General features: G+C 41.1%; 1 protein-coding gene across 2 annotated transcripts in view; it reads left to right on the top strand.

Annotated features, from left to right (window-relative positions):
* The first annotated feature begins 2265 nt into the window (after positions 1-2265).
* The window catches only part of KAT6A (lysine acetyltransferase 6A), a 64685-nt gene continuing 42321 nt past the window's right edge, over positions 2266-24629 (top strand). Inside the window, exons 1-3 of one of the 2 annotated variants that reach the window (XM_034435192.3) lie at positions 2266-2570; positions 5235-6142; positions 23694-23802. In XM_034435192.3, the coding sequence (XP_034291083.2) occupies positions 5540-6142; positions 23694-23802 (712 nt within the window). In that variant the 5' untranslated portion in view covers positions 2266-2570; positions 5235-5539. The remainder of the gene's footprint in view (positions 2571-5234; positions 6143-23693; positions 23803-24629) is intronic. The other variant, XM_034435191.3, reaches the window with a different exon arrangement.

Here is a 24629-nt window from a genome sequence, read left to right as displayed (position 1 = left end):
CCCTGTTATTAAGCTTATTAAGACCAGCTGCCTGCAATTACTGCAGGGTTCGAATCTCGCCAAGGCTCAAGGCTGACTCAGCCTTCCATCCTTTCTAAGGTAGGTGAAATGAGGACCCAGTTTGTGGGGGCAATAAGCTGACTTTGTATAAATATACAAAAGGATGAAGGCTATTGCTGAGCACATTGTAAGCCGCCCTGAGTCTTCGGAGAAGGGCGGCATATAAATCAAATTAAATAAATAAATAAATAAATAAATATTATTTGTACCATTTTTTTATTATAACTCAGGTATATGTGGTACTTTCTGCCATAATAAATTTTTTGTTGTTGGTGATGTTAATCTTTTCTGCTTCTGACCAAGAACAACCTCGAATGGTGTAGAAATCTGCTTGCCTTTGGCATCCAGGGTTTGGAAAATAGTCAAGGCAGTCCCTGGGAATGGAGGAAGGAAGGGCTGGACGTGGGCTGGCAAGGAAAAAATTCAGGCTGGTCTAGTTTTCTGCCGGTCCAAGAATGGGTGGGGAGGAATTCAGCCAGAGAAAAAAATTCTTGTTAAGCCACGTTCCCCAAGAATATTATACTTTAAAGAGCCAGCCTGCCCATTCATGTTGAAGATGGCAAACGTAATACAGTCCTCTACAAACGAAGTCTCTTTTGATTTTGTTCCAGGCATCCAGAATTCTCTGGTTTTGAAATTCCTGTGCTACCGTTATTTGATTTTGTGTGCTAAAAGCGTGATATTTTCCCAGCTCAAACAGGCGAATTTTAAAGCTTCGGTTTAATTCTTTAATGCTCCCCTTTCTTTGGACTGGTACATAAAGGTAAAGGTTCCCGTCGCACATATGTGCTAGTCGTTCCCGACTCTAGGGGGCGGTGCTCATCTCCGTTTCAAAGCCGAAGAGCCAGCGCTGTCCGAAGACGTCTCCGTGGTCATTAGGGGACTACAACATACAATGAACGGTTGCAGGAACGGGGCATGGCCAGTCTAGTGAAGAGAAGGACCAGGGGAGACAGGAGAGCATCTTCCAATATTTGGGGGGCTGCCACAGAGAGGAGGAAGGGGGTCAAGCTATTTTCCAAGGCACCTGAAAGCCAGACAAGGAATAATGGATGAAAACTGACCAAGGAGAGATTCAACCTAGAAATAAGGAATTTTCTGACAGTGAGAACAATCAACAGAAGTTGCCTTCAGAAGTTGTGGGAGCTTCATCACTGGAGGCTTTCCAGAAGAGACTGGACTGCCCTCTGTCGGAAATGGTGAAGGGTCTCCTGCTTGGGCTGTGGGGTTGGACTAGATGACCTCAGAGATCCCTCCCAACTCTGTTAATCTGTATCTGTATCTTTTTTTTCTCAGAAGAATAGAATAGAATAGGAACAGGAATAGAATAGAATAGAATAGAATAGAAAATATGGAATGGAATGGAATGGAATGGAATGGAATGGAATAGAATAGAATAGAATAGAATAGAATAGAATAGAACAGAATATAGAATAGAAAAACCTAGGAAAGTCCAGTTGCCTCCTGAAAAAAAGCACCTTCGGGACGACCATGACGACGCTCGCAAAGGTCGTAACTATGAAAAAAAAAACGGTCGCAAGTCACCTTTTTCAGCCCCGCGGTGGCTTTGGACCGGTCACTAACCGAACGGTTGTAAGTCGAGGACTACCTGCAAAAAAAACCCTGCTCCTGAAACCGAGTCTGATGTAGGTAAATTTTAACCCTACTGGAAGATGCAAGAGATCCGGTGAAGAGGGGAAACGTTGCTTACTCCTGCGTGTAAAGTCCGTGGGGAAGTCGGGAGCGATTTACTCTCGAGTAGAGGCCAAGGAGGAGCCAAGAAAAGCATAGGATCGCGGGGCGCTTGCAAAGCTAGGGATGCCCTCTTAACACGGAGGGGAGGGGCAAGCACGCCTCGAACTGACTACCCTAAAAGCCCGCGCAAACACCGGTTGGCCGATGCGCGTCTGGCTTGGCTTCAGGATTGCGCTCCTTTGGATCGCAGGGGGTAAAATCGCGCAGGTGAAAGAGAAGGCCGCTGCGCAACCCCCACCCCCACCCCCCATTCCCACCACCTTGCTGTCAGCTTCCCTCGCCCCGCGGCTTACTCCGGAGTAAACGCGCAAGGAGCGATCCACAGCCTTTCCCCCCCCTCCCATCCTTCAAAGCTTGCGCGGATTGCCTAGCGGGAGCTCCGCGCCTGCGCAGAACCGCGCACTCCCTCCCTCCCTCCGTTTCCAAACCACACACACACACACATACATAGACGGAGAGCGTGGCTGCTCCCTCAACCCGCCGCCCCTCCCTCCTCCTCCTCCTGCTCGCAGTTCCGTGCCGCTCTTTCCCCCTCCTCTCTCTCTCCCTCCCTCTCTCTGTGTGTGTGTGTCGGAGAGGCTGTTCCCACACCCCTCCCCCGCGGCCGGCTCCTCCCCCTCCGCCCAGGCTGTTCCGCTGCCATAGGGCCTCTCCGCCCTCCGCAGCGCTACGGACCCAAGATGGCCGCCGTGTCAGTTTGGGTCTTCGTTGCCGTCTGGCCTGAGGCGCCTGGGCTCCGCCTCTCCTAGGCCCCGGTAAGGCTCGGGAGCCGCCGCGGGGCTTCGGACGGCCCCGGGCGGAGGCGAAGAAGCGGCGGGAAGAGGGGGGGGGAAGAAAAAAAAGCGGGGAAGGGCTCCGGGGAGAGTCAGGCCGAAAATCGCCTCAGAGCCGGCGGCGAGAGAGAGAGAGAGAGAAAGGCCCCCCGCGCGGGCTTCTTCTTTCCCCCCCTCAGGCCTTTTCCGCGGGGGCCCTCGCGACGTCCCCCCGCGCGGCAGGTGCAAGCGGCCTCCTTCGCCCCGAGCCCAGCCGCGCTTGGGCCTCCTCGCTCCTTCTTCTCCTCACGGCCTCCGGGGCGCCCGAATCTGGCAGGCCGCGCTCGGGCCGACGTCGCGGGTTAGGCCTCAGCCCGGGGGCGGGGGCTCGCGCGGGCCGCCTTTTCCCAGCCGGGGAAAAATATATATATATATATATAAAATAAAATAAAAACCTCCGGGGAAGCGACGGCGGCGGTGGGAGAAGAGCTGAGGCGCCGCCTCTGGGCCGCGGCCCTCCCGCTTCGGCTTCCCCTGCCTGGCCGCTTCTCCAAAACCGCCCCCCCTTTTTTTCCCCCCCTTTTATTTTTGGGGCCTTTCTCTCTCCTCTCTCTGTCTCTCTCTCTCAGCCGGGGCATCTTGAAAGGCTTTTCCCCCTCCTGAGAGAGAGATGGGGGCGCTTGGTTGAAGAGGCGAAGGAGGTCCGGATTCCCCGTCCCGCCACCGGGAGCCGCTCCGGGCGGTCGTCAAAAGAGAGGATGGGAAAGTTTCCCAGGGAAAGTTCCTTTCCCCACAGAGAGAAGAGCCTCCCGGGCTTCTCTTTCTCTCTCTCTCTCTCTCTCTCTCTCTCTCTCTCTCTCTCTCTTTTTCTTTCTCTCTCTCTCTCCCTTTTTCCCTCTTTCTCTCTCTTTCTCTCTCTCTCTCTCCCTTTTTCTCTCCCTTTTTCTCTTTCTCTCTCTCTCTTTTTCTCTCTTTCTTTCTCTCTCTCTCTCTCTTTCTCTCTCTTTTTCTTTCTTTCTCTCTTTCTCTTTTTCTCTCTCCCTCTCTTTTTCTCTCTGTCTCTCTTTCCCTTTCTCTCTCTCTTTTTCTCTTTCTTTCTCTCTTTTTTTCTCTCTCTCCTCTCTCTCTCTCTCTCCCTTTTCTCTTTTTCTCTCTGTCTCTCTCTCTCTTTCTCTCTCTTTCTCTCTTTCTCTCTCTTTCCCTTTTTCTCTCTCTTTCTCCCTTTTTCTCTCTCTGTCTCTCTTTCCCTTTCTCTCTCTCTTTCTCTCTCTTTCTCTCTCTTTCTCTCTCTTTCTCTCTCTTTCTCTCTTTCTCTCTCTCTCTCTCTTTCTCCACCCAAGCCAACCTTGGCCAGCGACGATGCCCATCAAGGGCTCCCCAGTTTTGCGCTTCTCTTTGATCTCTCTTTAATTTCTCCACCCTCTTTTTTGTGTGTGTGTGTGTGTGTTTTTTTTTTTAAATCAGGGATGGGGAGTTGAGAAAGTTTGCCCATCAGTTGTTTATCCGTCCCCCCCCCAATTGATTTGCCTGTGTTTGAAAGAATATGACCATCCCTATCCGTTCATGTTATAAAATAAGATACCCGTGTTTCCCCTGATTTTTTAAAAAATCCGGGAGGGGAGTTGAGAAAGTTTGCCCATCAGTTGTTTTTCCCCTCCCCCCCCCATTGATTGGTGTGTCTTTGAAAGAATATAACCATCCCTATCTGTTCATGTTATAAAATAGATACCCATGTTTCCCCACCCCCACCCCCCCGATTTTTTTTAAAATCCGGGAGGGGAGTTGAGAAAATTTGCCCATCAGTTGTGTGTCCGTTTCCCCCAATTGATTTGCCTGTGTTTGAAAGAATATAACCATCCCTATCCGTTCATGTTATAAAATAGATACCCGTGTTTCCCCGAAAATAAGTCCCTGTCTTTTTTTAACCATGAAATAAGCACTTAGCCTTATTGCTATGCGTTCAAAAGCCCAATTGGGCTTATTATCAGGAGATGTCTTATTTTGGGGGAAACAGGGTAGATGGATGGATGGATGGTTATTGTATTTCCCCAAAAATAAGACCCTGTCATATATATGTTTTAATCCTGAAATAAGCACTTGCTCGTATTGCCATGCGCTCAAAAAGCTCGATTGGGCTTATTATCAGGGGATAATGTCTTATTTTGGGGAAAACAGTCAATATGTCATGTTTGCTATGACAGTCTTGCCTTGCAAAAGCGACTCTCTTGTTTTTTGGCCTGTGGGGTAAGAAAGAGTGGTGGGTATTTTATTTTATTATTTATTTTATTTATTTATTTAGTTTGTCAAGCATGTATGAGAAAACTAGTATAAGCATGAACATAACATATAAATGTATAAGTATAAGCATTTCTTTTGGAAGGGGTTTGCCTCCCTGGTGTAAATGGCATGTGGCTGCCAAAAGTTCAGAGTTGTTGGGGCGGTGGGGGAGGAGAAGAAGAAAGGACTGATAATTGCTGTTTAAAAGAACCAGTTCTGAAATGCTTTCAGTTTCAGTTTTTAGAACAAGTAAAAGTTACCTTGTAGAGGTAATTGGGGAGGGGTGTTTATAAACACTGCTGTTATGAGATAACAAATCCTACATAATATCTTCACGGATTGTGTTCAGTTGCTTAATCTATGTTCCCCCCTCCCCTGCTTTTCTTGCAGGTGCACAGTTTGCCTGTCAAAATTGGGAATACCAAGCAGTGGAATGAAATGTATTGACATCTTTTTTACTTGTGTGGATACATTTTTTTCATCTGTTTCTTTTTTTGAAGGTGGTATTGGAAAAACATGAATCAGAAGTAGGAAATACTCATGTTTGAAAAAAATAAGAGCAATTTGGGGCCAAAAACGCATATGCTATGATTAACTGGTCCTCTTTCTCCGATCGTCTGTTTTCCCATTGTGTGAAACTCCTTCAGCATAGGGATAAGGGATAACGACTCTATGGATATAAAGAATTTTTCACCATGGTAAAACTCGCTAACCCGCTGTACACTGAGTGGATTTTGGAGGCAATTAAAAAGGTCAAGAAGCAAAAACAACGGCCATCGGAAGAGAGGATATGCAATGCCGTCTCTTCATCCCATGGTTTGGATCGCAAAACTGTCCTGGAACAGTTGGAACTGAGTGTTAAAGATGGGACTATTTTAAAAGTTTCTAATAAAGGACTTAATTCCTATAAGGATCCAGATAACCCTGGGCGAATAGCACTTCCTAAACCACGGAACCATGGAAAGTTGGATGGTAAACCAAATGTGGACTGGAATAAACTGATCAAAAGGGCAATTGAGGGCTTGGCAGAGTCTTCTGGTTCATCTCTGAAGAACATTGAGCGTTACCTGAAAGGGCAGAAGGATGTCTCAGCTTTGTTTGCCAGCAGTGCCCCTTCTACCTTTCACCAGCAGTTGAGGTTGGCTATTAAGCGTGCGGTTGGCCATGGCCGACTCCTTAAAGATGGACCTTTGTATCAACTCAACACGAAAGCAGCCGCACATGCAGATGGGAAAGAGAGTTGTGAGTCTCTTTCTTGTCTTCCTCCGGTTTCACTCCTTCCACACGAAAAAGATAAGGTAAGAATTGCATGCTTGCTGAATCTTTGCTAGTGGTAACGAATGATATCCAGGCCTACCTTGAGTTGTGGAATTGTAGAAATGTACGTAACTAGTGAGCTGCGTGCTAGAATTTTCCAGTTCCATTCTTGGCTCAGAAACTTTCTATCAAGACCTCTTTATCAAGTTGTGCCATCCTCAGCGTCAAGATTACAGTCCAGTGCTACCTTGCAAGGTTGTTGAGAGGATTTTTGAGAATGCATATGTAAATTACCTAAGGTGATTATATAATTGATAAGCAGCCTGGACATCTGATACATATATTCAAATTGTAAATTTAGAATGTTGTAAAAAAAAAAACCCTGGGCGAATCATTTTTGAAGGATGGCACAAGTACTAAATTTATATAGTGCCTAATTGTCACTGGTACTGTTTGTTTCATTGGAGAGTAAAATTTGTCAGTGGAAACATTGTCATTATCTTATTAAGTACATATATTCAGATTCCCAGATCCGCTCAAAAATAGGGATGGATTTAATATGGCAAGATACATATTTAATTTTTAATATAAAGGTATCAAAAATCAAGCTAGACTCAAAGGTGTCCCTACATTGGTATTTGCATGTATTTAAAAAAAATATAACAGTCATATCTGTTAATGTTATAAAATATATTCGGTGTTTGCTATTATCTTTCCTGCAACAGAACTCTTAGCTGAACTCTTACCTTGTCTAGAATGGTATAGAGGAGTCTCCTGGTTGAGCAGGGGGTTGGACTAGAAGACCTCCAAGGTCCCTTCCCCAACTCTGTTGTTCTGAAACTGCATTTATAATTTTAGGTTAGTCCCTGGTTACCAGCAGAATTAAAGATGTGGATTTATTTTCTGACGGTGGGATATACATATTTTGCCCTGTTCTTCTTCCCTTAGTCTTCATTGACCCCTTATCAGTGTTATTCAGTGCTTATCATGGTGGTAACAAGTATAGGGATGTGCATTGCTTCAGAGTCAGATCCTAAAAGGTGCTTTGGAACATCAGCATAGCACCTGCCTGTAACAGTCAGACATGGATTTTCCTGGAATCACACAGCAACTGCAGACGGTGACCCTGGGAAAGGATACAGTTGATGGTACTACATTAACAGTGGCATCCAGCTGGAGTATTTCAGATCCAAAGCTCTGCACAGTCGCACCGATAGTTATGCGCTTGAATTCCTTTCACTGGTCCTAAAGCACAGTTGCTTTCAGAAGGAGAAGGAGGAGGAGGAGAAAATTGGGAGTACGATACAGCAACAAGAGAAGAAAGTTTGAGTGTCACATTTGCTTGGTGATCCTACAAGGCTAACAGAAGTGGTGTAATCGTCTGCAACAGTTACAGGTTGACAATGAAGCCTCCACAGAAGGAAGTTGGAAAGCTGCTCACATTTTTTTTCTAAGCCCAAGCTTGTCGGATGACAGATAGTTGGCTCCTAAACTCGGCTCACCTTTGCATTGAGTAAGAATAGTATTGGGCAACCTGTTGGGCAGCAATGTGACCATTAAGAGTTTTGCTAGCCAAGGAGGTAGTTTATGGCAGAGAATTTAGCAAGCTGGGGCTTGAGTCTACTATATCACTTACATACATGATGCTGTCATTCTCAGGTCTTGAGTTTTAAAGTGCCATTGATCTCCGAATGATTGTTCTGTGTACACTTACGTCGATTATGTCGACAGTTTTAAAGTTTTGAGTCTTGATAGATTTGAAATCTAAGAATGAAGTGAATGAATTGCCAATGTCATGTCTAATAGAATGATATGTATGCAATTATTACAGTGTAACCCTGTTTACAATTTGGGGGGGGGGGATATTCGTTTGTTAGATTTATAGTCTGCCTTTTTCAAGTCTTACCTGTCTGTCTCCTTGTGAGAGCAGGCAGTGTTGCTATAGTGTCTATCCTGTCAGTTGTTACATTGACTGCCTTGTTTAAATGGAGAAGTTCTATATTTCTGGAAACCTACCATTCTTCCCTTTTAAGGGATGTTTTGTATATTATAGCGTATCTGGTTTTATCTCCTGCGTTAGTTGTGTGAGATAGATTGATCTGAGAAAAGTAACCCTATGATTAACATTAGGAGAATCTTGAATCCAGGGCTCCTGCCTAAAACACTTAGCTGCCACACTGTTTTTTCTTCTCTGCTGGTTAATTTCCTGCCCTGTGGCAGTTAATCCCAAATATTACTAGGGTGTGATTAAAGAAAAGTATTAAGGAAGCATGTGGATTTCACTGAACAATTCACTTTGCATTGTGGAAAGGTGTTTCGCACTTTGATGCTATCATCATTTTTTTTACATGTTGACTCAGCACCTCTATTCTCTCTTCTCTGTCCTTAATACTTGGACATTTCTATTAAACATTCCAGACAAGAATGAGGCTATGCTACAGTATGCCCAGCAGAATACAGTAGTCATCTGGGGGTGGGGTGTGTGTGTGTTTGAGAAAGGAAGAATATGTTGATTTTGATTCCTAGATAAAGAATATTTATTTTATGACGTTTACAATCTGAAATTATCTTACAGGAAAGTTTATAAAGTTTGCCCCAGGGATTTATCTCTTAAGAAGGCCTAGTTAGGATTTGGCATTGTGATGCTTGCTGTTTTTTTTTAAAAAAAATTTAGATCAGAATTTCATATTAGTCTGTGATGTGGTTTGTTTGTTTGGTTTTGGTTTAGTGTGTTGTTTTGCAAACTATGGCTTATGGCTTGCTATATAGTACTGTATTGCATGGATCCTACCATCAGGACTTATTCAGCAAATTATGCTTAAAACTATTTATTTATTTGTTCAACTTGTTATGCCGCCTTTCTCTGAAGACTCAAGCATATTTCTCAGGCAATATGTGATTCCAATCTATAGGCTATAGGAATTGTTGTTAGCCAGTGCAGGAATTAGTTTGTATTTCTTTGTTGATCAGAGTACAGAGATTTTTCTTTCTGTTATGGCTATTAGGGAAACAAGTGGAAGAATCTCTCCTCTCCTCCACCAGACCTGTCACTCATCATTATGGAATTCTTATTTGCTTATGGGTTACCAGACAAGCAGTTAAAAACAAACCTGGTGTAAACATGCTGAGTTCCAAATCCACATCCAAAACAATTGGCCCTTTATTGAACTCTTTCAAGAAGGCAGCATTCTCTATATTCTCTATCTGTTCTCTATTCTTAGAGAACATTTGAATATTTTGGCATGCTTTTTGCTACTGTGTAAGCAGCACAGGCACTTAATTTATTATCTGTCAGTTTAATTTCTCAATTGTAACTCCTTTGAGCATCTTGAATATGGTGGTGTGAATGGAGCATACTTGTTTTATAAAGTCTAATATAATGGAATAATCTGAAAATCTATATATTTTTATTAACATTGTTTTAGAAGTCCAGAAAGAGTCTCTTGGTAATATTTTCTTAAAATCCAGGCTCTTAAAACAGTGAGACATAGCAATGGTCTTTAAACTACGCAGCTACCTGGCTAACATATTTCATATCTTTTAATAGTTGTGCTGATGTGTTTTGTAAGGTCAATGGGGAGCTGGTCTGGAGTCAGGCACTGCCAAAAACAAATAGAGATAGTCCTCGACTTGTGACCACAATTGAGCTCAAAATTTCTGTTGCCAAATGAGACATTTGTTGTGAGTTTTGCCCCATTTTGTGACCTTTCTTGACACAGTTGTTAAGTGAATCACTGCAGTTGTTAAGGTTGTTAAGTGAATCTGGCTTCCCCATTGTCTTTGCTTGTCAGATCGCAAAAGATGGTCACATGACCCCAGGGCACTGCAACTGTCATAAATATGAGCCAGTTGTCAAGTCATCTGAATTTTAATCATGTGACCATAAGATACTGCAATGGTCCTCAGTGTGAAAAATGCTCATAAGTCACTTTTCAGTGCTGTTGTAACTTTGGATGGTCACTAAATGAATTGTTGTAAATTGAGGACTACCTGTAAATAGATAAATACTCCCAACATAATTTTCAAAGTGAATTTCCCTAGCCTTTTCACTGCCAGCTGTTCAACACAACTTTTAAAAATGTGCTTGGATATATTGTATAGGATCACTTTTACAAAGTTTACATATTGCAAGTTGCAGAAATACTACTGTCTTGTAAGCTTGTTTACTAAGTCCTGTAAAATTTGCAAGTTGTGTGTGCAGAACTATTTTGTGTATGTTGGCTGATTGCTAGAGTTCAAGTTCTTTTGTAAAATGATCTTGCCATTTTCCAGATACGGTTGAATTATCTAAAGTACGACAATCCTGAAACCTTGTAATAAAATATTTTAAATTATAGCATTCTGAGAGTTCTTGTAGAATAAAAGTTTCCTTATTTTAAAGAGTGATATATGATTCCCTGAGGGAAAATTATTTGAGAAACTGTGTGCTCTCAGATATTTTGTGCCTGGAACTCCTGTGGTTTGTTTCTCTTGGACGTTGTGGTCCATAACAGCTGGAGGGACCTATGTTAGGAAAGTCTTGCAGCTGTATGCGCTTACGTTTTGGGAAACCTCTAGAATTGTTGCTCCTAATTCTCAAAGTAAACGTTTCCTTTGGCCCCCAATGCTTCAAAAGAAACACCATTTAGTAAATTATTTGAGAATGCCTGTTTATATTGGCCAACAGCTCCATTCATTGCATGGGAGCCAATGTATTGTGCCAAGACATAAAGACAACTCTTTGTGATTCAGAATTTAATTGACCTGAAACAGTGGTTAGATGATATTGCTGTGTTTGGATCGTTGTATTTCAGTTTAATAACCTAAACTAAATATAAGAATGCCTTCACTCTTTCCATGAACTGGCAAACAAACCAGGAAGTCTTCCATTAGCTGTAGTTCTTTGTCCAAGACGAACTAATAAATCATGACTTGCCAGGCAGGGCATTAATACTTTCCCCAGCTTTTAACTGTAATTTTCCAATTTAATAAGTAGAAAATCTTCCACGTTTGCTTTCTATGTAATTCATACTCACCTTATTTCTTGGCTGTTCATTGAACTGGCTCAACTGTTTTCAGCAATTTACTGTACTTTTCTTTGCCTTTGGTGAGAGTCTGAATATCTTGAATTCGCAAACTACCCCAGAGACCATGGTCAGTTGCAAGACATTCGGAGAGTTCTGATCCAAAACAGCTGGAGATTGCCTGGTTGCTTATCCCTGCGCTGCATATATTTTCTGCGTCATTCTTAGAAATCCAGTGTAACATAAAATATTGCACGGTGTGTGTCAAAGCTGTTAGTTTTTGAATGCTCCTAATTCTGCAGAATTACTGGTGGAGTGTTTTTGCTGCTGAGTTCTGCACTGTGCTTGTACTTTGAAACAGTTTTAAATTGTTAAATTAAGATGACTCTTGTGTTCATCTTAATTCTAGCATACGGTAACATGGAGCACCAAATTGGATAAGGTTGTTCTAAAATTTCACTTCTAAATTTAAGCAGATGTTCTAGAATAATAGCCATTAATCTCTAGAGCCTGAAACTGCACTGCCCACAAAACCTGTTTTTGAGATGATGATGATGATAACCCAGATCTTTTAGATCTCAACCATATCCTTAGACTATCATAGTTTTGAAGTCAAAAGGTTGTGTGTGTGTGTCTCGTTGGGCTATGACTAGCACTTGATAGAATCGTGATTGTCAAAAGAACAAGAAAAGAAAAACAATGTCTTTGGTCACTTGTAAGCTATTCATTTCAGTTTCTATTTGAGCTATTCATAGCCTGAATCAAAACCTTAGCAGTTTCTCCCCAGGAATTTGAAATTAGTTGGATGGGCAAACAGGATTACAAGCAAAAAGTATTTTACTGTTCTATGACTGAAATAAAGACTGATTTGATTTAATTTCCTAATCTGTAGCCTGGTAGTCTCCCATCTAAGTACAATCCATGTCTACCCTTGGTTCCATTTTGAGATCAACCAAGGTTAGCTAGGCCCTGTTACTTAAGATGTATGTTACAAATTAACTGTTACAATTAAAATGTTTTTAGTAACCACATATTGTATATTTTAAATGAATACCATCTGATTTCTTGTCATGCAACCCATTTCCATTATGGCACTACAGAATATTTATTGAGTGTATCTTAAGGATACTGTATTAAGGATTCTTGTTTGGTTTTATTTGTGAATCCTAGCAAAACTGCTTTCAGTATGCAAAATTTTTCTAGAACCTTAATTGGATAAACCAGTGTTTCACCAAAAGATTCTGTGTGTCTGTGTTTTAACATATTTGTGCTCAGATTTCATTTTAAACCTGATCATTACAAGTTTCTTTTATCTGCTGTCTCTTAAAAATCTGTTTTAATCACCGTTTTTTTATCCATTTTAAATGGTAAAATAGTGCAATGTTATTAAAATCTTCTGCTTTATTGGCATTTTTGGATGGGTTGCTTAGAGCTGTTTTAAATGAAACATTCTGCCAGAGAAATCTTTAAGAGAGCATAATTCAAATAATTTCTATTCTTACTAATGAGGGTAGCTTGTAATACAGCTGCAGTTCCTTTTGCCAAAAGAAGAATAGCTAATACTTCTTAGCCCAGGGAGGAAGTAAACAAGCTATTTATATCTGTACTTATAATTCTGGGGATTGCCTCTCTGATTTGACAGGAGAGGTCTTCTCAACCTTTGGAAAAAGTTTCTTCAAGACACAACCTGCAATACAATCTCTGCATTCCTCTTAGCAAGCTCCAGTTGATTCAGCTCTAATTATGTTTGAATAGATATTTATAGACTCACCTTAACTATGTTAAACCCTTAATTCAGGGGTCTGCACCTTAAACACTCAAAGAGCCATTTGGACCCATTTCCCACAGAAAAGAAAACACTGGGAGCCACAAAAACCTTCCCGTGCCCGATTATTTCTTGAGCGGCCACAAAACTAGCATATGTAGTTGAATTAAACATTCAACTGCCTTAGTTAAACTAAGATGAAATATATTCAGTTTGATTTTATTATTATTATTATTGTTTAGAAAACAGCTCAAGGTAAAGGCTTGAGGCCAGTTCGGTCCAATGGTTAAGGCACCAGGCTTAGAAACCAGGAGACTGTGAGTTCTAGTCACCCTCTCTCAGCCCATGACATTAAACTTAGGCGAGATGCCAGATGGTCGATTCCTGTTGCAACCAATGGATCAACACCTTATTGATAAAAAAAATTGACTTTTCACTTGCAGGGGAAAAAAAGAACCTGGAAGGAAAAAAAAAACAAAAAAACAAGGGTGAGATTTACGGTAGCGAAGCATCTCTTAAAACCTAATTCTAATTTTACTTTTTGTTGACATAGGGCCTTTTCAGTCTCCTAACATTTCTTATGAAAGATTCTAAACTGAAAGGTATTTTGTGTGTGTGTTAAACTAGGTGCAGGAGCCAACCAATGTGTGAAGGAAATGAAACCTTGCTTGCTCAATAGGCGCCGTAGACTAAGAATAGAAGCAACTGAAACATTAGGTGTTTTACACAGCATTTTGAAAGCATTAGTGAGTTGCTTGTTTTCTCACAGGAAAGGCGAGTTAGTTGCTGTAAAACAACTATTTTTTATTTACCCTCCCTGCCTTATTTAAATTACACATTATTTAGATACCGATTGGTAAAATTTGACAGTCCGAAGTAATATTTTTAGTTGTTTGAAACAGATGGCTTAAATGGCTTGTTTCAGTTTTAGAATTCCTTTGTTTCCCATTTTTTGAGGCTGGGAGTTGGAGAATTGAGTTATGGAGGTTCTTACGAGTCTTCGATTTCCCATCTGAGGTCATGCAAAACCTATTCCCAGTAGTAGTTGTTCTAAGGGTTCAGTGTGCTCCTCAGTATGATTTTATATACATCTGTAGAAACATCTGGAGGAAATAGTTTTTGGATATGAGCTCCTGTGAACTGATGGCAGTTCTTCCTTTCATTAGATCCAGATGAGGAGTTGTGTTTTTGTATTTATGCTTACGATTGATAGTCCTTGGGCCAGTAGATCATGCCTCCCTTTTAAGATCAGCTTCATAGTCTGAAATATATCCAGGTTATGCTGTGAATCCTATTTAAGATGGTTTGTGCTGCCTTATCGGTTAGCCCTGCTACTGGAAGATAGAGGAGCTATGCCTTGGGGACATCCAATTTAGATTGGATGAATGAAGCTACCTTTAAAAATGATTCAGGCAGTTTTGTTGGTTTCAAATACTATTTTCCTCTCTTACACAATCAGAATATTACGGCATTGCTTGGTATGTTGATTATCCATGCACTTCCCTTAGCTTCAGTATACCTTTATACCTTTGACCTTTAAATGTTAAATATGACAACAAAGTGTGGGGAGGAATTAACAGGAAAAAAAAAGATCTACATAATATGTGTATAATCACAATTTATCCTTTTCTCCTTGCCTCAATCCAAATTTATGGCAGAAAATACTTTCTTTCTTAAGTACCACCCATCTAATTAAGGTTTAGAAGTCTCAAAATTATGGAATTGCTTTCTCAAAGGGATGTACTTCATATTAAAAATTAGTTGCCTAACTATGATCTTGTTTCAAAAGGCTTTTGATCCCTGATTTCTTATCTGCTTTTTTCTACATTTAAAAAAAAAAAGACACTATCCACCTGGTTAATATATTTTAATCTGGGATTAAAAACAAGCCAGAGATTTGCAATATTCTGTTGGAATTTTTAGCATTTTAAACAAGTAGGTCATTCATCTCTAATGGCATGCCTAGAATAAACTTCTGCAAATCTTCCAAAGACAGGTGATCTCTTCTTGCTCTTTACATTACCATATCGTTAATATTGCATTTCCTCCTAAGCAAACTTTGGAGATAATAATTAACTAGCAGAAAAGTGACATATTGCTTATGGAATAGTTTGTTTTTTGGATGCAGCCAATACATATATTAAAAAAAAAATTATTTGCGGTTGCCGGAGGAGAGTAGTGAGATGAGAGCAGACCCCACACCCCTTTGCGCAGGGCCTGTTCCAACCAGAGAGGGATTAGATGAGTTGCTGTACTCCAGCTTGTTTATCTTGACAAGGAGAAGAGTCATGATCTCAACAGATGGCCGCCATCTGTGTATAACTCTGGAAACCTCCGTGCCAGAAAATTAGCCTGAATTTTCTTCACTGGGTTGGCGAACAGGTGAAATGGCTCCTCATAACAAACACAATGCATCGTGCAAATGGTATCCGCTTGCGCGTTTCCATAATAGCGACAAGAAACAAAGCAACAGGAGGAAGCAGAACCCAAGTTGGAATTTTAAACAAAGAAATACGACAGGCTATCGGCATTTAGTCAGAAAGGCCGCAAAGGACCCCGTCTAGGTAAAGATGCAGGAGCTGAGGTCCAAAACAAAAAAACAAAAAAACCCCCTCAAAACAAAATAAAACCGGGCACCATGGAAAAAATGCCTTTATTTGGTTAAGGGAGTCGCTGTAGGAACTGAACTTGAAACTGTTGCAAAGGTGGTCTAATATTAATGGATAAAACACAAGGCAGTTTCAGCCAACTATAACACCTTAAACTTTTTCCCCCCAGTTATAACTGCTTTATTACAATGCTAATGGACTCTGGTGCTGGCATATGCTCTCTTTAATAGTCTGGAATACACCCTCTTCATTTGTGCTTATTAAAGCTAACTAAGTAGGGAGGAGTTAATTGGAAGGTGATTCGTTCAATCTGCCAATATGGGGGAGATTGGCTGCTATAACTTTGTCAGCTATTAGCCTCCAGATTTATTTGCTGGCTTATTTAAGAATGAGCAATGTATAGAAAAGCTGTTAATTGCCCTGTCTTCCTCTCCCAACAATGAGCCTGTTAGTAATTATATGGACTGACTGTGATATATCAATAGTAACAAATAGTTACCTGGGATTCAAAACACTATTTTTTGGGGTATATTTAAAAAAAAAACGTTTAATTAAGAACAAGTATGCTCAACTTTCAATTTAAAAGATGCTGAAAGATCTCTGCAACATAGCTGAAGCTATTCCCAGTGATAGTTGCAGCCCATGTTTGCCTTTTCCTACGTAAGGTGAAGTGCTCTTATGTTGTACTTCCTTCTTTACCATACAGGTAGTCCTCGACTTACAACCACAGACGAGCCCAAAATTTCAGTTGCTAAACAAGACAGTTAAGTGAGTTGTGCCTCATTTTATACGACCTATCTTTGCTACAAGGGTTAAGTGAATCATGCAGCCATTAAATGCATCTGGTTTCTCCTACTTGCTGGTTGGAAGCCAGCTGGCAAGGTTACAAATGGCAGTCACAAAATCCTAGATCAGTGCAACTGTCGTAAATGCATGCCTGTTGCCAAGGCGTCCGAATTTTGATCACGTGATCACGGGGATGTTGTAAGTGTGAACACTGGGCATTAATCATTTTTTTCAGTGCTGTTGAACAATCATTAAACAAACGGTTTTAAGTCAAGGACTACCTGTTCTGTATAGATATGCAAACTCCAAAACTCCATTCTGCTATGATCATCTACCAAAATGTTTCCCTTCAAATGTTTATAATAAAATTCAGCTTGGTTACACGGCATAGTACATTCTTCTCTAAGCCTGTGCATCTTATGCAACTTTTATTTAAACTTAAGCTTTAAAGGTTTTCTTCCTTTATTTCTTCCTTTCAGCGTTTTAGGACTTAACGATGGTAATTATGTGCCAAAAAAAGAGAGAAGTCAGTTCCACTATATATGTATATTAAAAAATTAGGCATATTTACTGTTTATTACTTTTCCATCTGGTATTCTGAGAGTTGTTTTGCAGGAATTGGCAAAAACGTGGTTGGGTTACAGTCAGCGTGAGCAATTTTTGCAGGATGAGATACGTAGTTACTTTCGCAGTTTGTGTCATCTTCCACAGTTCAGGAATTCTGTATTTTCTGTTTAAAAAAAGCAAAGAAAAGGTTGATATTCTTTCCTGATGCAGGATCAGCCAAATTACAAAATGGGTGTTTCAACATGAATATAGTACTTATTCCCTCTGCTGTTTTATGGCTTTGTTGATTAGTAGTAGACCCTTTGGAATTTCTCTGCACACGGCGGTAAAGCTGGAAGAAGATTATGGAAGGTTGTAGGATTGTCTGTTTCACAATGGGCTGTAGCAGGCCTCTGTTTTTGTGCCGTTAGATTGAAGAGAATATGGATGGAAAAGAAGGCACTTGAGGGCAGGTATAACACAATGACCTCATCACGCTATTCGCTTTCCTTTGCTGGAAGAGGATGTGATGTTTGCAGGCCTATCCTTATGTTTATGATTATCTTTTAGTTGTTGATTCAGTATGTGGATTGCACTTCTGTTGCTGTGTGTGTGTTTGAGGCCGCTCCAGGATCATGGCTATTGCCCAGTTGTTGGTCAGAGTATTGGAATGCAGAGATGAATGACATAAGAATAAAGAGGAGTTTGGAAGAAACTGGGGCTTAAGAAGTAAAGGTACCCCGAGCAAGTTTGGAGAAGATGCATGCAGCCATGTATTTACACAAAAGTAAATTGCAAACTTTGAAGGAATTAAGGCTTCCCAGACATATATTGACAAAATAGCCATGCAACTCTGTAGCTCCACTGAGGAATCTGGTCAATATAGTCAGTAGCAAGGGTTCATGTGAGCTTCAGTGCAAATTGTGGCTAATAAAAGGACAAAATCACATTATGATTTGGTGTTCAGTATAAACCAGACAGTACTATAAAATGTATTTTAAAAATACTAAGCTATCCAGTCTCTTTTTCTCTCTCCCCTTTTCACTTTATGACATTTGTCATTACTTTGGATATTTTATATCTCTTTGTTCAGACTGAAGTCCCAGGTTTAGAAACTAATTTTTCTTTCCTTGTCATTGCCAAAGGGAAGCTCAGAACCGAGTTACTGTCAGCCATAAAGTCGTTTTTGAAATGCTAGTTCTTTATGTGATAGAACATGTTCATTGAACCAATAATAAATGCTTTTTACAGAAATAAGAAATGTTTTCCTCTTCTTGGTTGGCACAAGAAAAGCCAGTTCATGATAATAACATGAATCTTTGTTACAGTCGGAGTTAATTTCAAAAATCCGTGGATCAACTTTGAAATCTTGGGGAATGTTCCAATTTTCAGGCACGCACACCTTAAGAACTGTGGCTGTTTTTGTGTCTTTTAGAAATAGCCAGGCATTGGAAATTTATTGTGGAAATTATAATTTATTTAATTTAAATAAATTTAAAATTTAAAAATTTAATTAAAAATTTATTGTGGAAATTGCCACTCTCGAATTGGCCTTTTTAGTCACACTAGATGCTGTTTTAGGACCTCTTTCCAGAGCATGATACCATAGTCTCTTGAGACTGAAGGATGCCAATGATGTGGAAATTAAAACCAATAAGTACTCATTCATTGGCATATAGTAGTGAAATGACTAGTGTTTGTTTAAGGCGAGTGGCAATGATCCTTTTGTCAATGAGTGTTGGTGATATTTATATAGATTCCAGTAGAATGGAGTGATTTGAGTGGCTGATTTGATTGTGTTGTTGCTGTCATGGGGTGTGTGTGAGATAGAGATGAATACTGATGATGACAATGACAACGATGATGATGGATCTTTAAATATTGTAAGCTGCCTGGAACCACCTATGTGTGAGTTGTGTGGCTCTATAAATTTCTATAGAAATGTAAACAGACACACACACACACACACACACACACACACACACACACACACACACGGCAGGGAGGGAGGGAGGGAGGGAGAAGGAAGGAAGGAAGGAAGGAAGGAAGGAAGGAAGGAAGGAAGGAAGGAAGGAAGGAAGGAAGGAAGGATTCCACAATGAAGTAGATGTCCTCAGGGTATCTTGGATTAATAGATTAATCCATGGATCCTTAGTGGGAACTTTTTTGATATTCAATATTGTTCATTTTATGGAAAAAATTTCCTTTGAGGGTTTCAAAAGAAGACTAATTCGTTCTTTTGTCCAAGGTGCTTTCCTGCAGTGGATCAATACTTGAAATTGTTTTAGTCTGATTTCAGTTTCTTTGTTCATCACTGAAAACAGCTAAGAGGTATATCCTTACTGTGGTTTATGAACTCTCTCTCCTTATAATCCTAGTGAATCCAGTGACGAGAACCAATAGTAAAATACTAAGCAATTTTTTTTTTTACAATTTGAGGCTGATATTGTTTCCACCCCAGTAGCTGTGTTGTTTCTGCTGCCCTGTTATGTTATGGTGTTATGTATAGCACCTGCTTTATTGCATATTTTATTTACCTGGCTATCTTCCTGGTTGCTGTAAGAATGCCAGGTAATTGAAAAATATATTCATAACAATTGTTTCCATCCTGAAATAGCAGTTGAAGTGATGATAAGAAATCCCAATTGGTTGTTAACATTTCCAAGGTAGAGTAATTTAAACATGGCATGAAGAATGCAGTCTTCAGTGGTGAAGAATTCACCATCTTTCAATGGCATGTTTTTAGAACAGGGGTTCCAACCTTGGCAACTTTAAGACTTGTGGACTTCAACTCCCAGAGTTCCCCAGCCAGCAAAGCTTTGCTGGCTGAGGAACTCTGGGAGTTGAAGTCCACAAGTCTTAAAGTTGCCAAGGTTGGAGACCCCCTGTTTTAGAAGCAGTCTTAAAAAGCAGGGGGTATTCAACCTTAGCAATTTTAAAAATGGTAGACCTCAATCTCAGAATTGCTGGGGATTTCTGGGAGTTGAAGTCCACCAATTTTAAAGTTGCCGAAGTTGGACACCGCTGCATTAAAGATTGAAGAACAATGAGCCTAAGTCTAACCCTACTGAACATGGAGCTGTGTTGAACTACAACTTTTGTCATCCACATCCACACTCACTGGTGTGAATGATAGAGGTTGTAGTCAGGCACATCTGGAGATTGAGTAATGTTATGCTTAGGTTGACCGCTAAGCATAATCTTAGCGCCTGCCAGATGGAGTTGTAGTTTAACTCTATCTGGAGGGCAGTTGATAAAAGGCTCGTGTAATGAATCAAGCTTTATCTTTGGTTTGATTCAAGAACTGAAGCAGAAAAGAAATACTTGACTTGTGAGATTACAGTTATTTATGAACTTACTGAGTCAAGTATCGTTCTCTGTAATGTTTTTTTTTTCCCAAAGTACACAGATTCCCAAAAGAATGCCTCATAGCCACTTCTGAAGCTCTGGACCCGATGTCAGAATTGAGTGGCGTTTTCTGTATCCTGCAGCCGTAGATAAAAAAAGGGACTGATCTTAAAACCGCTGCCTGTTAAAAGGATTCTGCCGTTTCCAAGGGTACAGTTGGCCAAGGACAGAGCGTAGTCAATTGTCAGAGCGTTTTGAGATTTATGATACTTTTAATCTGGAGATGTTAAAAGGGAGATGTTCATTTGAAAAGAAAAGAAAAAAATCAAATCACCAGCTCCACACAAGCTGCCGTAAAAACCCTTGTGATTCTGAATGGAGGGCCAATCTGCGGAAATAAGCTTGGGATGTTTTCACTGCCACTCTTCCCAACCTGTCTCCGCTATAATATTCTGCACTAATAGTAACGCAAGGGTAGGAGAATTAGGAATATATTTTCGAAGGTCTGATATGAAGGATGATGCATCCAAGGTTAAATTACTACTGGGTAGGACGCGGTGGCTCAGTGGCTAAGGCGCTGAGCTTGTCGATCGAAAGGTCTGCAGTTCAGCAGTTCGAATCCCTAGCGCCGCATAATGGGGTGAGCTCCCGTTACTTGTACCAGCTTCTGCCAACCTAGCAGTTTGAAAGCAGGTAAAAAGTGCAAGTAGAAAAATAGAGACCACCTTTGGTGGGAAGGTAACAGCGTTCCGTGTGCCTTTGGCGTTGAGTCATGCCGGCCACGTGACCACGGAGACGTCTTTGGACAGTGCTGGCTCCTCGGCTTTGAAACGGAGATGAGCACCGCCCCCTAGAGTCGGGAACGACTAGCACATACGTGTGAGGGGAACCTTTACCTTTTAAGAGTGATATATAGAAGAGAGAAATGTTATATCTGCCCTCACAGAGTTGCTTTCTACTCCCTACCTGTGCTCTGAGAACATAAAAGTAAATCCGCCTCCAGGTACTTACAGTGTGTAAACATGAGTTTCTGTCTGGTGTTTTTTTTTTTTAAACTGGGTGCCCAGACTGTCATTGCTCCCCCCCCCTTCTGTTGTTTGCCTAAAGCAGTTAAAGAAAGCAGAAGGATAGAAATGGAACAAATGCAGCAAATTGCATAATGTGGAAAGGACCTCTTTTTCTGCAAGCAGGATTTGATATTCCGGTCTGCATCTGGACTTAGAACTCCCAAAATAGACGAAATGAGCTCTTGCGCCTGGAGAAGAAGAGAAATTTTTGGCTGCTGCCTCCGTGTATACATCTCTGTGTGTTTTTTGTATTAAACCTTCCCTTTCCATAAATTGTTCTCTTTTCGGTGCTTCGCTATGGAAACAGTTTTAAGTCTTCCCTTCTGTCGAGCAAGTGGGCTTCCCAGACAGCTTTTGTGTTGTGCGCTGAGAAGCTGGCAACCCTTAAAACAGTCTCACTTTTTTTCCCCCCAGTCTCAGACTCTTCCCTTTCCTTCTTCCCTCCTCCCATTTTCCCTTCGGCTCTGCTGACATTACATCGATGGATGTGCTTGAAAGGAAAACAGCAGAGAGAGAGTTGAATGTCTGCCAGACTCTTTTGCTGCTGTCCCTTCTCTTTTTCCCCCCCAGGTCTTCAGTTGTGTACATTTATTTCTTTCCTCGCTGTCTCCAGATTTCTTTGCTGCCTATGTATATCACCAGGGATATCTTACACCCCTTCCTATAGTAGTTGATTCAAAAGATTAGTTTTCCCCCCCCTGGCTTCCTTGCCTACTCTCTGTAATTACACGTATTCTAACTGCATTCAGTACACTTTCTTTCGGAAGGTACTGGTGTTGATTGCACTTGTAAAACTGTTAGTTTATTATTCGGTGACTCCCTTAGAGGAAAGCTTTTACACTCTCAAAAATGTTTTTCTTACCCTCTGCTGTAGAGCCTTTCCCTATTTGTCCTTCGTAGTTGCTCATTTGTTGCTTAGCTAACCAGAAGAGATGAGAAAAGAGTCAGGTGAGGTGGAAAGGATCTGTAAGTGGTTAGAGTCCTTCCTTCTTGGCTGTACGATGATGCACCCCCTTGCATCTTTTAAACATTTCATTCTGACCTTCCTGTATATTTAGCTTGGTGAAATGCGCCCCAGGCATCAGATTTAACACCTACAAGAAGGGGAGAGAGGTTTAGTTTGAATCAAGCCTGATTAGTTTCACTCTTCGTCAGTATCTTTGTTAGAAATCCATCGATGTTAGTTGGATGGGTTGTGTTGAGATCTTGGATTCCGCATAACTGAGACTCAGGAAAGGGGGGGAACATCTAGAACCAGCACACAAGCATCTCAATAATACTGTCCTAGTATTAAATAATAAGAATTGGTTTGGAGTTTTGTTTGTAGAATCAAAATCTCCAGCAAAAATTGGACATAGTGCATTCCATCTCTACTTTGCAGCTAAAATTGCTTTTTTAAGGAGCCATCCTCTTTTTCAGATGACTTCCTGATCAACCCAGCTACACTGGGGCGAGATATATTGCTGATAATGTCAAGAGACTGATTGATATGGCTGATGTCAAGTGCTAAGAGCATATGATTTATAGCAAACCAGAGAAATAAGTCTTTCCCATCATTTTATTGCTTCAATTTTGTTGAAGCAGCATTTTATTATTTCCCATCCTCAGTAAACTTGAAATTACAAGGTGACCCAATTAGTAAGCATGGGAACAATCTGTGTCATATACACAGTAGCCTCCTCGAATTACAACAGCTCATTTAGTGACTGTTCAAAGTTACGATGACACTGAAAAAAGTGACTTAATGAATGTTTTTCATACTGATGACCGTTGCAACATCCCCATGGACACGTGATCAAAATCCAGTCGTTTGGCCACTGACTCACATTTATGACAGATGCAGGGTCATGTGATCCACCTTTTCCGACCTTTTAACCAGCAAAGAAGGCAGATACACTTAACAGCCACGTTACTAACTTAACCTGCGATGGTTCACTTAACAATTGTGGCAAGAAAGGTCATAAAATGGGGGGGGGCAAGACCCACTTAGCAAATGTTTTACTTAGCGGCATAAATTCTCGACTCAGCTCAACTGTGGTCGTTTTAAGTCGAGGACCGCCTGTATAACGATCCTTGACAGAAATATTGACTGACTTTGTCTTCTCAAACCACTGCCTTGAATCCTGGCTGGATCATGTGGGCCTAAAAGGAGCATCCTATTGTTCAGCCAGCTTCTCCTTTTGGGCCAAGGTGCCAATAACACTTTTCCCCCCCTTACGTTTTCTCCTGCCAGAGTGATTTGGACCTAGCTTCCTTTAAATTCTGTGTTCATTGTTAGGTATTTTGACTTTGAACGGGAGAAGCAGTGAAGCAGTCCTAGACCCCCACATTCTTCCATCTCTCACCTGATGTGAAAGTCAGGCTTCTTTGCCGTGGCATCTTTATACAGTATTTTGCAAACATGCTAATTAATGAAAGCTTGTGTTCTCCTTCTCTCTCCTCTCTCCTCTCCCTCCCTCCCCTTGCAGCCAGTTGCTGAACCAATCCCAATCTGCAGTTTCTGCCTTGGTACAAAAGAACAAAACCGAGAAAAGAAACCCGAGGAGCTCATCTCTTGTGCTGATTGCGGCAATAGCGGTAGGTGACTTTCCGTGTAAAATTTTTGGGACACTAAGGTTGGTTGGCGCCGGTGGTGATCCATCTGTTCATCTGGTTGGAAACACACACACACACACCCCGCATTTGGTCTTTGTACTGTCGTAGGCCTGATTGCAAGTAAATATTTTCTAGAGGTAAATGTGAATAATTACAACGTCCTCGCACTGTCCTAAGGCTCTCGTCTGCATTGATTGCTAGGCGATTCTATATCGGTTGAGGGAAAGGCCCAGAGGTTCAGCCCTTGTTTAGCTGCAGTAATTCCCAGCTACTCGGGGGTTTCCATTTGAGTTTCAATGGAGATCGTGCACGACTCTGTCAGTGGGCGCTGTTTTAAACCAGGTGCTCCCCCTTCGTCCTTGTTGCTCAGGGAATAGGAATAGGAATAGGAATAGGAAAGGATAGGATAGGATAGGATAGGATAGGATAGGATAGGATAGGATAGGATAGGATAGGATAGGATAGGATAGAATAGAATAGAATAGAATAGAATAGAATAGAATAGAATAGAATAGAATAGAATAGAATAGAATAGAATCTTTATTGGCCAATCAAATTTCATAGAAGTCTAGCAGTTAGAGCTGATATAACACAGCTATTTTTGTTCTTACTAGTAGTCCTTGACATATGGCCCTTCATTCACGGACTGGGCACCAAACGAATGGTAGTTAGGACTGGTCCTCATAGTTCCTTCCGTCTCAGCATTCTCACAGTCAGGTGATCTGGGTGCTTGTCAGTCAGCTCACACACTGGGCTGCTTGTGAACACCTGAACCCTGTTTGCAACCTTTCCCTGCCAGCTTCTCCAAA

Source organism: Pantherophis guttatus, chromosome 9 (genome assembly GCF_059756535.1).
Source record: "Pantherophis guttatus breed Tessera chromosome 9, ASM5975653v1, whole genome shotgun sequence".
NCBI classification, from domain to species: domain Eukaryota; kingdom Metazoa; phylum Chordata; class Lepidosauria; order Squamata; family Colubridae; genus Pantherophis; species Pantherophis guttatus.
This window is presented reverse-complemented; position numbering and strand designations above follow the sequence as displayed.